The 14,301-nt window shown below is 33.7% G+C and overlaps 1 protein-coding gene across 1 annotated transcript in view; it reads right to left on the reverse strand.

Annotated features, from left to right (window-relative positions):
* Nucleotides 1-14,301, reverse strand: part of SPATA5 (spermatogenesis associated 5) — a 336,855-nt gene that overhangs the window by 218,547 nt on the left and 104,007 nt on the right. The window contains exon 14 of the mRNA XM_045998426.1: nucleotides 3,302-3,428. Within this exon, the coding sequence (XP_045854382.1) occupies nucleotides 3,302-3,428 (127 nt within the window). The remainder of the gene's footprint in view (nucleotides 1-3,301; nucleotides 3,429-14,301) is intronic.

Consider the following 14,301-nt stretch of genomic DNA (forward strand, 5'->3'; position numbering starts at 1 on the left):
CAAGCATACATATAAGTACACATAGATACATACTATATATTTGTATAGGTTTATACTTCTCTCTGAAACATCTTAAAGAGGTCAATAAATCAAGGTGTTAACAATTAATATCGATACTTAAAACAGTTACTTTGCACAATTACATGTTTTTAGAACTGATGAATTCAAGGTAACATTTTATAAAGGATTTAAAAAAACATGGCTAGAAGTTCGGCAAGCTATTTCCCAAACTTCAATTTCTGAAACTATGTGATGATGAATACTCATGAGTTACTATTATTGAAATACAACATTTACCTTCCTAAGACAAATTATTATCACCAGGCAAGAAACATGAAAACAATGCAAAAATCCTTGAAAGGAAAAAAAAAACAAACCACTTCCATCCCTTAATTTTCTGTCTTTGGAGACAACTTCTGCCCCAAATCCAGTTAAGTATTTTCTCCAAGAGATCCAAATATCTTCAGACTAAACTATCCCAAAGAGAATGGAAATTCTCTACCATCACCTTGGGGGTTTTGACTTTAGAAAGCTGAGCTTTAAAAAAAAAAGGCCCCAGACCTTGCAGAGGCCCAAGAGTAACTTCTAATCTCTAGGTTTGTCTTTAAAATTTCTAAAGGTCTTTTGTACCAGGTGTTGGTTAAAAAAAAAAAAAAAAAAAAAAAAAAAAAAAAAAAACTAGGATAAATTAGATCTATTGTAAAACACAACAGCTAGGGTTCAATTTAGGTCTTACAGGAGGAAAAGTAAGCAAAACAGATTATAAATCAACAATCCCACCATATTAAGTAACAAACTTACAAAGTGTCACACATATAAAGAACATGAAAAAAATGTATCCTTTACAATAGGAGTTTAAATTTATTTATCATTTTCTATTTTAAGAAAGATTATATGTATAATTTGAAGAAAGATTTATGTGGACAGGGCAAGGCAAAGAAATGTTGCATCTGAGAAAACAAGCAGATTGCACAGAACAAGAACATTTCAGAGGAACTGGTTTGTAGCCAATTATATGACAGGCAAGGAAGGAAAAGCTGGTCTCTGAGAAAGTCAGAAGTTGTTAGTACTTGGAACAGAATTCAGATAGGAGTAGGGGGGAAAAGCTGCAGAGCACTCTGGTAGGAAGACTTGTACAGTCACAAGATTCTGGTCCTCTAGGGGGCTCACACTTTCTCCCAGTTATTCAATCAAATGCTAATTTAGGTGCTACTGTGAGGGACTTTTGCAAATGTAATTAATTAAGGTCCTGAATCTTCTGACTTGAAGGTGGAGAGATTTTCCTCTGTTGGGCCTAACCTGATCAGATGAGACTAAAAGACTGGGCTTTTCTGGCAATAGAAGCTTAAAGCATAAGAGGGATAAAATATGATTTCTTTTATTTATTTATTTTTATTTCATTGCAAAGACACCAGTTCTCCCTGTGGTCTTTGAAGATGGAAGAGGCCATGTGGATGGTCTCTAGGAGTTACAGTAGCTCCCAGCTGACAGCCAGTAAGGAAATTTAGTCCTTAGGCCTGGCCCAGTCATGTGAGATTAGAAAAGGAATACGAGCTCCTGACAACAATATAGTTCTGCCAACACTTTGTTTTTAGCCTGTAGTGAGTCTCTAGAACAAATGACTCTGTCATGCCATTCCCAGATTTTGACTGACCTACAGAAATACTAATAAATGGGTGTTGTGTAGAACTGCTAAATTTGAGGTAATCTGTAACACAGAAAAAGAAAACTAACAAAAGCACCTATCAGGCTGAATCATATAGCTTGATTTAGATGAACCCAGAGAAGTTTATTGTAAACCCAAAAGTTCTATTTCAAGAAATATATCTAACAGTGAAGACATACTCTATTAAGAAATCCAAGAAGACAACTATTAGATTAGGCATTGTAGAAAATGAAACCAAAGAAAATTTAGAAAATGTCATAAAAATACAAAGTATTCTTAACAAGAGAAAGATTTTTTTTTTCTGTACTCAGCACCTCTATTTGTGAAAAAACTAAAAGGTGGGATTAGGTAATCTCTAGGGCTCTTTCCGTACTTTCTATGATACTTGCTAAAATGCAGTCCTACTTTTTTGTTTGTTTGTTTGTTTTCATACACATCAGAGGTATCTGAGCATGAACCCAGATCACATAAAGTGCTCAGAACACACCTATCCTCTTAAAAAATACTATAGCAGAAAGGGAACAATTTATTAAAGTCCAAAGCTTTCTCACCTGTATTTGACCCAAAGGTCTTCATCGCATAACAAAATACGTAACTGAACGAAAGCAAAGCTTGGTTTCCACATAAGAGCTCCTTTCATACCTCTGAAAGGATCATTTTTTCTAAATCCCATTTTTAAAACTGAAAGTCTGTGTATATGTGCACAGGGAAGGAGGGAGGAACTCATAAGGTCATATATATGAAATAATAATGTGAACAGAAAAAAGAAAAAAATGGTTCATACTACAGGAGAAAATTTTTACTCTTAATTTAAATCTTTGCAAAGAAATTATACACTAAGTATAAATTAGGCATTTAAAATTTAGTGAATTCTCTTTATTAAACTATGACTTAGGGAGAAAAAGTGGTAGCAATAGCTAGAAAGGGTTAATTTTCCAATTCTGCAGCTTAGTTTAATGCTATAGCCTAAGTAATTTCTTAGAAATTGTCACTTTTATTCTCATCACTCTGAAAGCAACTGCAGGCAAAGAATTCTAAAAAGTTGTTAATAATAACTTCAGTCTAACTTATTCTAAATACCCAGAAATTTACCTTAATATGAATGAAAATGTTAAAAACTTCTCAAAAATAAATCAGATTACATAAACAAAGATTTTCAGAACTTCAATTCTCTGAAAGTTTTTTTTTTTTTTAAAGATTTATTTATTTATTTGTTTGACAGAGAGAGATCACAAGTAAGCAGAGAGGCAGGCAGAGAGAGAGGAGGAAGCAGGCTCCCCGCTGAGCAGAGAGCCTGATGTGGGGCTCGATCCCAGGACCCTGAGATCATGACCCGAGCTGAAGGCAGCAGCTTAACCCACTGAGCCACCCAGGTGCCCCCAATTCTCTGAAAGTTTGATGCAACAACAAGGGGGAGAAACTCAAGGGGTTACAAAATAGTCTCATTAATACCAAACCATAAGCAATAAAAACACAGAAGCATTACTCTGTTCTTTATATCTCCTTTAGTTTAAGATTTTTGGGATCCTCTAAATGAAAAACTGATTTCAGAGTAATTTGGCAGAAAAAAAACCCTAGCATAATCAAATGACCCAGTTCTTGATTTTAAAACACTCACACTGTTTTCTTTCTTACCTTGTCTATCCTATCTGGGCGGTTGGTAGCTGCCAAAATTGTCACGTCTTTTAACTGTTCAACGCCATCCATTTCCGTTAAGAGCTGAGCCAGAACACGGTCAGCTACATTCCCGGCACCTGAAGAACTGATTTTTAAAAATAGAGTTTTAAAACAACTCTTTACCAATCCCCAAGTATTTTATTACTTTTAAAAAACTATATATCCTATAACAAAAAAAATTATGTCTGTTTCAAAATATAAAATGCGTGCTTCAGAATTCATTATTTGTTGAAATTACCATACCCCAAAACTAACTATATTCAAATCATTCCTTTTCCTCCTTCAACAACCATGTTCATTTTCTCTCCAAGAATGAAATATATAAGATCTGGGAAGTAAGATATAAGATCATTTAAAGCAATTTATCAAATACATAGAAAACTGTGTAATTTAGTCAATATTTACTTTTTATATGGCAAGTATACTGATACTAACTGGGAATAAAGAAACTAAATAAAATAAAAACCCATTCCTCACATGAAGTTTAAAGCCCACACAAAACAAAAAAACTCTACACTCTTTACCCATACATAACACATGGGATACTTCTGATGTATCTTGATATTTTAAAATATTAATGTTTTTAAGCACACCATCAGGTAGGTAGTGATCACAATCCCCATATGTGGAGAAGCAGGCAAAGAAAGGTACGTTATTGTGTTCTTTTTGTTAATGTATCAGGTCAAATACAAAGCTACTACTAGACATACTATAATTAATTAAATATAATAATTAAATTATAATTGAATCACATTTCCTTGGACAAAAAAATCCAAAACAAAACTGAATATTGATTATTAATAAGGAAATTTAACAGGTCTTACCAATGAACAAAACCCTTATATTACATAGTCAAGGCCCTATAATAATAATTCTTATTAGCAGCAGGTAGGATTTACTAAGAACTGTTCAGAATTGAGAAATATGTAATAAACACCTGAGTGGAAAATTACAGAGTATAGCAGCATTGTAAGAGTATCAAACATATACATTCAACCAGATGTATGGGGTGAGGGGAAGAAGAGGAAAAAAGGATAGAAGGTACACACCTCTATCACTGTCACCAGTGACAGAACGAATGTACCTTAGTATAACCATCATGTAACATATTTAATTAGATAATTAGGATCTCTAACAAAATGTAGATCTCAACATGCATTACAAGTTCAAAAACTTGATGTAGTGTATAAACAGCAGAGTAGTCTCTAACTCACATCAATCAAACACATTGTTATGTAAATCACACTGTCAATTTATTAAATTAAATGGTTCTTCCCCATGTCTAAAAAGTTTGGGACCAAGGAATACCAGAGAGGCCACTGAGATTTATTTTGGTTAGCCCTAATTCTTGCAAGTAACTAATTGGCAAGTGCTTGGATTCGCTAATCTGATTATAAGAATAAACTTTGAACATTCCGAATAAGTGGATTAATATCCTCCATAATATAACTTTTCCACATGAGAGTTTACCAGATAGAAACATTGTTAGCAAAAGCTCTAAGGTCACCTTCATTATGACTACAAGCATTTAAATATTTAAGGCTGCCACCAGATTACATCTAAGGCCTTTAATTGCATCTACTATGCTAATTAGTTATGATCCTATCTATATTTTCAGACACTAAGGAATGTCACATTGAACACGTTTTGGGAGAGTCAAGGTGGGCTGTCCAGGGAGATGGTTTCTAAACTTGAAAACTGAGTGAAGACCAAACAGGTAAAAGGAAAGAGAACACAGGATACGGAAAATAGAAATCAGTTCAGAATAGATGGGCACAGAAGTTAAGGTGAAAAATGCAAAAGATCACTACAGAAAGAAAAATCAAGACTAGATAACAAAGGCTTTGTTTTTGAAATCACCTGAGTTTGGATTTTATCCTAACTTAAATGGGATGTTTCACCTAGAGACATGACAAAATCAGATTCATGTTTTTGAGGACCACTACAGCTACAGTATAGAGAACAGATTATGAAAGGGCAATACTGGTCTGTTTTCCAGTCCAATAACAACTCTTCTTAGACCCTTCTGGGACATGAGATCACAACTGCCTTCATTTGTTCAGGCCACTATTACAAAATATCATAGACTAGGTGGCTTATAAACAATAGAAATTTGGGGCTCCTGGGTGGCTCAGTCATTAAGCGTCTTTCTGCCTTGGGCTCGTGTTAAGGTCCCGGGTCCTGGGACTGAACCCTGCGTCAGGCTCCCTATTCAGCAGAGAGTCTGCTTCTCCCTCTCCCACTCCCCCTGCTTATGGTTCCCTCTCTCACTATCTCTCCCTCTGTCAAATTAATAAAATCTAAAACAACAACAACAAAAAACAAAAGAAATTTATTGCTGTCTGGATACTGGGAAGTCCAAGATCAAGGCACTAGCATGGTTTTAAGTGAGGGGTCTTTTCCTGGTTCATAACTGACACCTTTTCACATCCTCACATAAAGACGGTGGGTGAGCTCTGTGAGGCCTCTTTTATAAAGACACAAATCCTATTCATGAGGTCTCCACCTTCATGACCTAAGCACCTCCCAAAGGCTCTACCACTTAGGATTTCAACATATGAATGTGGGGAGGACACAAACATTTAGACCATAGAAATAAGACAAACCACTGCCCCCCAAATTGGAGAGACAGACAAGCTGAATACAAAGAAACCAATGAGCAGAAACCTCCACAGGAACCAGTGCTGGGTTAAGGATACTGGAAATGTAAATGATGAATTTCTGGAGGCAGTGAGGACAAGTCTGAGAATTAAACAGTCCAGAAGACACAATCACTAAGGGACTCTTACATTTTTTGTGAGTTTACCTCCAGAAGCCATACCAGGTTCTCACAATGAAGACCTGAGGAAAATATTGCACATGCAGCAGGAGGAAGGGAAAAGTAGCTATTTTGAAATATGCCAGAATAGTCTGTACTTCTGAACACATCCTGCCTTCAAGAGAAACTATTTTACCAGAGCCTAAACTATGATAAGTTTATCAGAGCCCAACTGAGGTAGAGGAAGAGATATACCCAACTCCAGCCCTCTTAAGCCATCTTGTATTACTTTAAGGGAAGGTGGGTTACTAAAAAGCAATTGCAAAGTTCACGGTCCAGTAATACAGACTACAGTAATACAGACTACTAAAAGACTACAACCTAATCACACGACCAAAGAACACCTCGCCTCTTACACTCTTACTACATTACCAAAGGCCTATTTACCATAGTTCCTTTTATGCAGTATTATTATGTCTATTTACATTTGACAAAAATAAATAAAATCAAAACTATTACAATAAAACAAAACAAAATCAAAACCATTACAAGGCATACTAATAGACAAACCAAACACAATTTGAAGAAGCTGAATGAACATCAAGGAACCAGAGAACCTACAAAAATGCTATAATCAGACCAGGAATTTTTTTTTAAGATTTTATTTATTTCTTTGACAGAGAGAGAGAGATCATAAGTAGGCAGAGAGGCAGCCATGTTGTTGCAAATGGTAAGATTTCATTCCTTTTTTATGGTTGAATGATTTGTGTTCTATATACACACCACATCTTCTTTACCCATTCATTCATCTATAGATGGACACTTAGGTTACTTCCATCCCTCAGCTGTTGTAAATAATGCTGCAGTGAATATAAGAGTGCATTATCCCTTAGGATTAGTGTTTTCATTTTCTTTCCTTTTTTTTTAAATGATTTTATTTATGTATTTATTTGACAGAGGGATCACAAGTAGGCAGAGAGGCATGCAGAGACCCCCCCCCCGGGGGGGGGGGAAGCAGGCTCCCTGCTAAGCCGAGAGCCCAATGCTGGGCTTGATCCCAGAACCCTGAGACCATGAGACCATGACCTGAGCCGAAGGCAGAGGCTTTACCCAGTGATACACCCAGGCGCCCCAGACCAGGATTTTTTTTTTAAACTATGATTAATATGCTAAGGGTTCTAAAAGACAAAGGAGACAACATGCAAGAAAGGGGCAACATAGGGAGAGATGGAAATTCTAAGACTCAAAAGGAAATGGCAGAAATCAAGACAGTAGAGCAGAAATAAAAAATACCTTTGATGGGCTCATTAGACTAGACATGGCTGAGGAAAAAATGTCTGAGCTTAATTATTTGCCAATAAAAACTTCCAAAATGAAAAAGCAAAAAGAAAAAAAGACTGAAGAGAAAAAAGACTGAAGAAAAAAAAAAAACCTAAAGAATTTCCAAGAATTATGGAAACTATAAAAGGTGTAAAATATGTTTGAATGAAATACCAGAAGGAGAAAAGATAATGGAATAGAAAAAATATTTGAAATAATAATGACTGAGAATTTCCCCCAAATTAATGTCTGACACCAAAATACAGATCCAGGAAGCCCAGAGAACGTCAAGTAGGACACCTGGCAAAAAACTACCTCTAGGCACATCATATTCAAACTACAGAAAAGCAAAGAAAAAAAAAAATCTTGAAAGAAGCCAGAGGAACAATACAGTTTCACATTACAGATGCAAAAAATAAGAATTATATTAGATAACTCCTCAACAACCATGCAACCAAGGAGAATAGAGTAAAATACTTAAAGTGTTGAGAAAGAGAAAAAACACCTACCTTAATTTCTGTATTCTGGAAAATTATCTTTCAGAATTGAAGGGGAAATAAAGACTCCCTCAAACAAAAATTGAGGGAATTTGTTGTTAGTCAACCTGCCTTGCAAGAAATGTTTTAAAAAATTGTTCCAGGTGGGGCACTTAAGTGGCTCAGTCAGTTAAATGTCCTACTCTTGATTTTGGCTCAGGTCATGATCTCAGGATTTTGAGATTGGGAGCAATCTCACGTAGAGAGTCTGCTGGAGATTCTCTCTCTCTTTCTCCTCCTCTGTACCTCTCCACCATTTACACTGTCTTTCTTTCTCTAAAACAAATAAATCTCAAAAAGTTATTTCAGGAAAAGGAAAATGATATAGGTTGAAACTTTATATAAAGAAGGAGCACTAGAGAGGAATAAGTGAAGACAAAATAAAAACTTCAACTTTCTTATCATTGATTGATCTAACAGATAATAATTTGTCCAAAATAATGGTAAGAACAATGTAGCCAATGACTATAGTATATGTATAAGTGAAATGAATGACAGAAATGATATAAGGGACTAGAAAGAGAAATTCAAATTTTGGTTATTATAAAGTACCACCTGTGAAGCAGAAGGGAGTTATTTGAAAGTGCATGCAGATTAGTTGTAAATGTGTATTGCAAATTCCAGGACAACCACTGAAAAGAGGGAAAAAATAGAAAGATACATTTCATTCACCAAGAAAGGAGAGAAAATGGAATCATAAAATGATCAGTTAAAATCAGAAAAGGCAGAAAAATAGTCAAAGACAAAAAAGGAACAAAGAACAAGGAATAGAAGACAGTAACAAACATGGTAATATTAATACAACTATATCAATAATCAATTTAAAACATCAATGGTCTAAACACACCAGTTAAGACAGACATTGTCACAGAGGATCAAAGAACAAGACCCAACTATATACTGTCGACAAAAAATCCACTCTAAATATAAAGATACAGAGAGAAGTAAAGGGATGGAGAAAGATGCACAATTAATTCTAATCAAAATAAAGCTAGAGTAGCTATGTTAACTTCAGACAAAGCAGACTTCAGACCAAGAAAAATTATTAGGGATAAAGAGAGGTATTACATAATGATAAAGTGGTCAATACTCCAAGAGGACATTAATAATCTTTAATATGCATCACCTAACAGTAGAGGATCAAAATATGAGAGGCAAAAATTGATAGAATAGCAAGAAGAAAGAAACAAATTCACTCACAGAGTTGGAAATTTGAACACTGCTCCAGCAGAAATGGACAGATCTAACAGGCAGAAAATCAGTAAGAACACAGGTGAACTCAACAGGACCATCAACCAACTGGATATAATTGCTATCCAAATGTCACTTCATCCAACAACAGCAGAATACACATTCATCTCAAGATCATATGGAGTATTGATCAAGACAGACTACATTCTAGGCCATAAAATCTATCTTAACAAATTATAAAGAATAGAAATCATACCATGTGTGCTATCAGACCACAGTGAAATTAAACTAGAAACCAACAGCAGAAAGACATTTGGAAAATAACAAAACACATGGAAATTAAAAAACCAACTCTGGGGTGACAGGGTGGCTCAGTGGGTTAAAGCCTCTGCCTTCGGCTCAGGTCATGATCCCAGGGTCCTGGGATTGAGCCCCATATCAGGCTCTCTGCTCAGCAGGGAGCCTGCTTCCCCCTCTCTCTCTGCCTGCTTCTCTGCCTACTTGTGATCTCTGTCTCTCAAATAAGTAGAATCTCTGTCTGTCAAAAAAAAAAAAAAAAAAAACACACTCCTGCATAATACATGGATTAAAGAAGTCTCAACAGAAATTAAAAAAATACTTTGAACGAAATAAATGAAAATACAACTAATCAAAATTCGTGGAATGTGGTAATAAAAGTAGTGCTTAACAAGAAATTTATAGCACTGAATGTATATATTAGGAAAAAAGAAAGATTTAAAGGCAGTCATTTAAGCTTCTACCTCAGGAAACTAAAAAAAGCAAACTAAATCGAATGAAAACACAAGAAAAAAATATACAAAAATTAGAGCACAAATAAAATTGATAATAGGAAGTCAAAAGAGAAAAATCAGCAAAAGCAAAAGCTCATTCTTGAAAAGATCAATAAAAATGATAAGCTTGTAGTCAGGATAACTAAAAACAAAAAACAAAAACAAAAACAACAGCAAAAAAAAAAAAAAGAGAAGACACAGATTACTAATATCAGAAATGAAAGAAAGGATATTGCTGCAGGTCCCAAGGACCTTAAAAGCTTAATAATGGATTTCCAGTTGACCCTTAAACATGGGTTTGAACTGTGCAGGTCCACTTATATGACAATTTCTTTTTGATAAATACATTACAGTACTTTAAATGTATGTTCTCTTCCTTCTGACCTTCTTAACATTTTTTCTCTACCTTACATTATTGTAAGAATAGAGTATATAATACATACACAAAGTATGTGTTAATTGACTGTTTCTGTTACCAGGAAGGCTTCTGGTCAATAGTAGGCTATTAGTAGTTAAGTTTTTGGGGAGTCAAAGTTATTTGTAGATTTTTAACTGCACAGGGGGTCAGCAACCCAAACCCCCACATTATTTAAGAGTGAACTAAATTATGAAATATAATACAAGAAAATTTTTATAGTCACATACTTGATAATCTAGGTGAAATGAGAATCTGCCAAAATCCACACAAAAACAATCTCAATAGGCTTATACCAAATAAAGAAAATGAATCAAGAATTAATAATCTTCTAAACAGAAAGAATCAGTTTATCAGAATGAGTTTATAGTAAATTCTAGCAAGCATTTAAGGAAGAAATTTTACCAGTTTTTTACAATTTCTATTAGAAGATAGAAGTAAAGGGAATACTTACTTGTTAAATCATTCTATGAGAGTATCATTATCCTAATACCAAAATCAAAGACATTATAAGAAAATTACAGACCAATTACTCTATAAATATGCAAAATATTAGCAAACTGAATTGAGCAAAGTATAATAAGTATGTATAATTCAATGATTTGTAAAAAATTTGTACATTGTGATGAAGTGGAATCACTGGTTCAACATTCAAAAATCAATGAACATAATCTATCATATCAACAGGCTAAAAGAAAAAAAAATCATATAATCTTATCAATAGATGTAGAAAAAGCATTTGACAAAATCCAACACCCAGTCTGTGCATGACAAAAACTCTCCACAAAGTGGTTTAGAGGGAACATACCTCAACATAATAAAAACCATATATGAAAAGCCCACAGCTAACATCATACTCAACAGTGAAAAACTAAGAGGTTTTCCTCTAGATCAGGAGCAAGACAAGGATGTCCACCCCTGCCAGTTTTTTTTTAACACAGTGCTCAAAGTCCTAGCCAGAGCCGTCCACAAGAATTAAAAGACATCCATATTGATAAGGAAGAAGTTAACTGTCACTATCTGCATGACATGATACTATACATAGAAAACTGTAAAGACATCACCAAAAACTATTAGAATAAATGAATTCAGTATATTGCAGGATAAATTATTAATTATAATTATTAAGTTAAATTAAAAATTAATACACAGAAATTGGTTGAATTTCTATACACTAATAAAGTAGTAGAAAGGGAAATAAATGATTACATTTGTAATTGTATCAAAAAGAATAAAATACCTAGAAATAAACTTAACTAAGGAGGTAAAAGACCTGTACTCTGAAAACTATATAATACTGATGAAAGAAATTGAAAACACAAATAGAAAGGTTTTTATGCTCATGGACTGGAAAAACAAGTATTATTAAAATGTTCATACTACCCAAAGCAATCTACAGATTTCATACAATTGCTATCAAAATACCAACAGCATTTTTCACAGAATTAGGACAAATAATCCTAAAATTTCTGTGGAACCACAGAAACCCTAAATACCTAAGGAAATCTTAAGAAGGAAGAACAAAGCTGGAGGTATCACAATTCCAGATTTTAAGATATACTATAAAGCTGCAGGAATCAAAACAACACAGTACTGGCACAAAAACTGACACATAAACCAATAAAACAGAACAAATAAGCCTATGTTTACACAGTCAAGTAATCTATGACTGAGGAGGCAAGAATATACAATGGAAAGTCTCTTCAATAAATGGTGCTGGGTAAACTGGAAAAAAAAACATGCAAAAAGAATGAAATGATCACTTTCTTACACTATACAAATAAAATAAAAACAGATTAAAGATCTAAATGTAAAACCTAAAACCATAACACTCCTAGAAAAAAAAATAGGAGGTCATTTCTTTGACATTGGCCATAGCAACATATTTCTAAGTATCCCTCTTAAGGCAAGGGAAAAAAAAGCAAAAATAAACTATTGAGACTACATCAAAATAAAAAGCTTTTGCACAGTGAAGGAAACTATGAACAAACAAACTATGGGAGTTGATATTTGCAGATACTGAATGAAAGAAGATATGTGCAAATGATATTGCTGATAAGTGGTTATATCCGAAATATAAAAATAATTCAAAATATATAAATAATTCAAACCAAAAAAAACATAAATAATCCAAACAAAAAATGGGCGAAGGACCCAAATTGACATTTTCTAAAGAAGACATATAGATGGCCAATAGACATATACAAAGATGCTCAACATCACTAATCACCAGGGAAATGCAAATCAAAACCACAATGAGATATCAACTTCCATCTGTCAGAATGGCTAAAATCAAAAACAACAGAAAGAACAAAGATCAGTGAGGATCTCGATAAAAAGGAAACCTTGTGTGCACTGTGGATAGGAGTGTAAAATGGTATAACCACTGTGGTAAACAGAATAAAGTTTCCTCAAAAAATTAAAAATAGAAATACCATTTGATATATTGTGGAATTGTACCAGCAATTCCACCACTGGATATTTACCCAAAGGAAATGAAAATACTAATTTGAAAATATATATGCACCCCTATGTTTATTACAGCATTATTTACAACAGCCAAGATATGGAAACAACCCAAGTGATGTACATACACACGAAAACACACATACACACACACAACAGAATGTTACACAGTCAGGATAAAAGTAAGATCTTGCCATTTGTGACAACATAAATGGACCCCCAGAAGGTATTACAAAAGTCAGAAAGACAAATATCATAGGATTTCACCTATACATGGAACCTAAAAACAAAACAAATGAATAAGCAAACAAATAAAAGGCAGAAATAGACCCAAAAATACAGAGAATAAATTAATGGTTGCTGGGGAAAAGGGAGTCAGGCAAGATGGGTAAAGGAGAGTAGATGAAGAGAGGGGGCTTCTACTTATGGAATGAATATGCAATGGAAATGAAAGGTAAAACACAAGGAATATAGTCAATGATATTATAATAGCATTGAATGATGACAGACAGTAGCTACACTTGTGGACAGTACAGCATAATATATAAAACTTTTAGAATTACTATGTTATATACCTTAAACTAATTTAACATTGTATGTCAACTATACTTCAATAAAAAAAATATAAAAATATCCAATACCCAGTCATGATACAAAGTCAGCTGACTAATAATAAAGAGAACTTCTTCAACTTGATTTAAAAAAAAAACCTACAAAAAAACTATACCATCATACTTAATGCTGAGAAACAAAAAATTTCCCATTAATATCAGGAATGAGGCAAAGATGTTCCCTCTCGCCATTTCTCTTCAACAATGTACTACAAATCCCATATAGCGCAAGAAGACAAGAAAAGGCAAGAAATGGTAACCATATTGGGAAGAAATAAATAAAACTGTGTTTGTCTGAAGATGAAATGCCTGTCTATATAGAAAATTATGCATCAACCAAAAACTCTTGCCAATAAGAGCTTATTCCCTCAAGGACTTTAGGATCTAGAAGGCAGAAAGAAAACATCATGTTTACTTTTTTCTCCAAAATAAAAAACACAGAATAGATCCTCAAAGACTGACTCAAGAACTATAGATTTTATCTGTTATTAATGTAAATCAAGAATTTGAACAGAATATATGACTAAATAAAACTAGATTAAGATGACCACTTACCCTATCAGTAATAAAGTGGTTCTAACTATAACCATGAATGATCATACTACATAGAACATTTAGAATCCTTTCTACAAAAACAAGAGCAATCTCATAGCTATCAATGTTAGATTTAGGCAGGGCTACCACTGAATTTGAATACCACTCAATATAGACTTTCATTAGTGGTAATATTTGAGAAGAAAATTAAAACAGTTATGTTAGAGGATAGGAAAATGAGTTATTTTAACAAAAAATATAGATTATTACTAAACATATAGATTTTAACTTTTAAATCTTTTAAAATGAAAAATTTGAACACATTCCAAATATATA

Source organism: Meles meles, chromosome 2, assembly GCF_922984935.1.
Source record: "Meles meles chromosome 2, mMelMel3.1 paternal haplotype, whole genome shotgun sequence".
NCBI classification, from domain to species: domain Eukaryota; kingdom Metazoa; phylum Chordata; class Mammalia; order Carnivora; family Mustelidae; genus Meles; species Meles meles.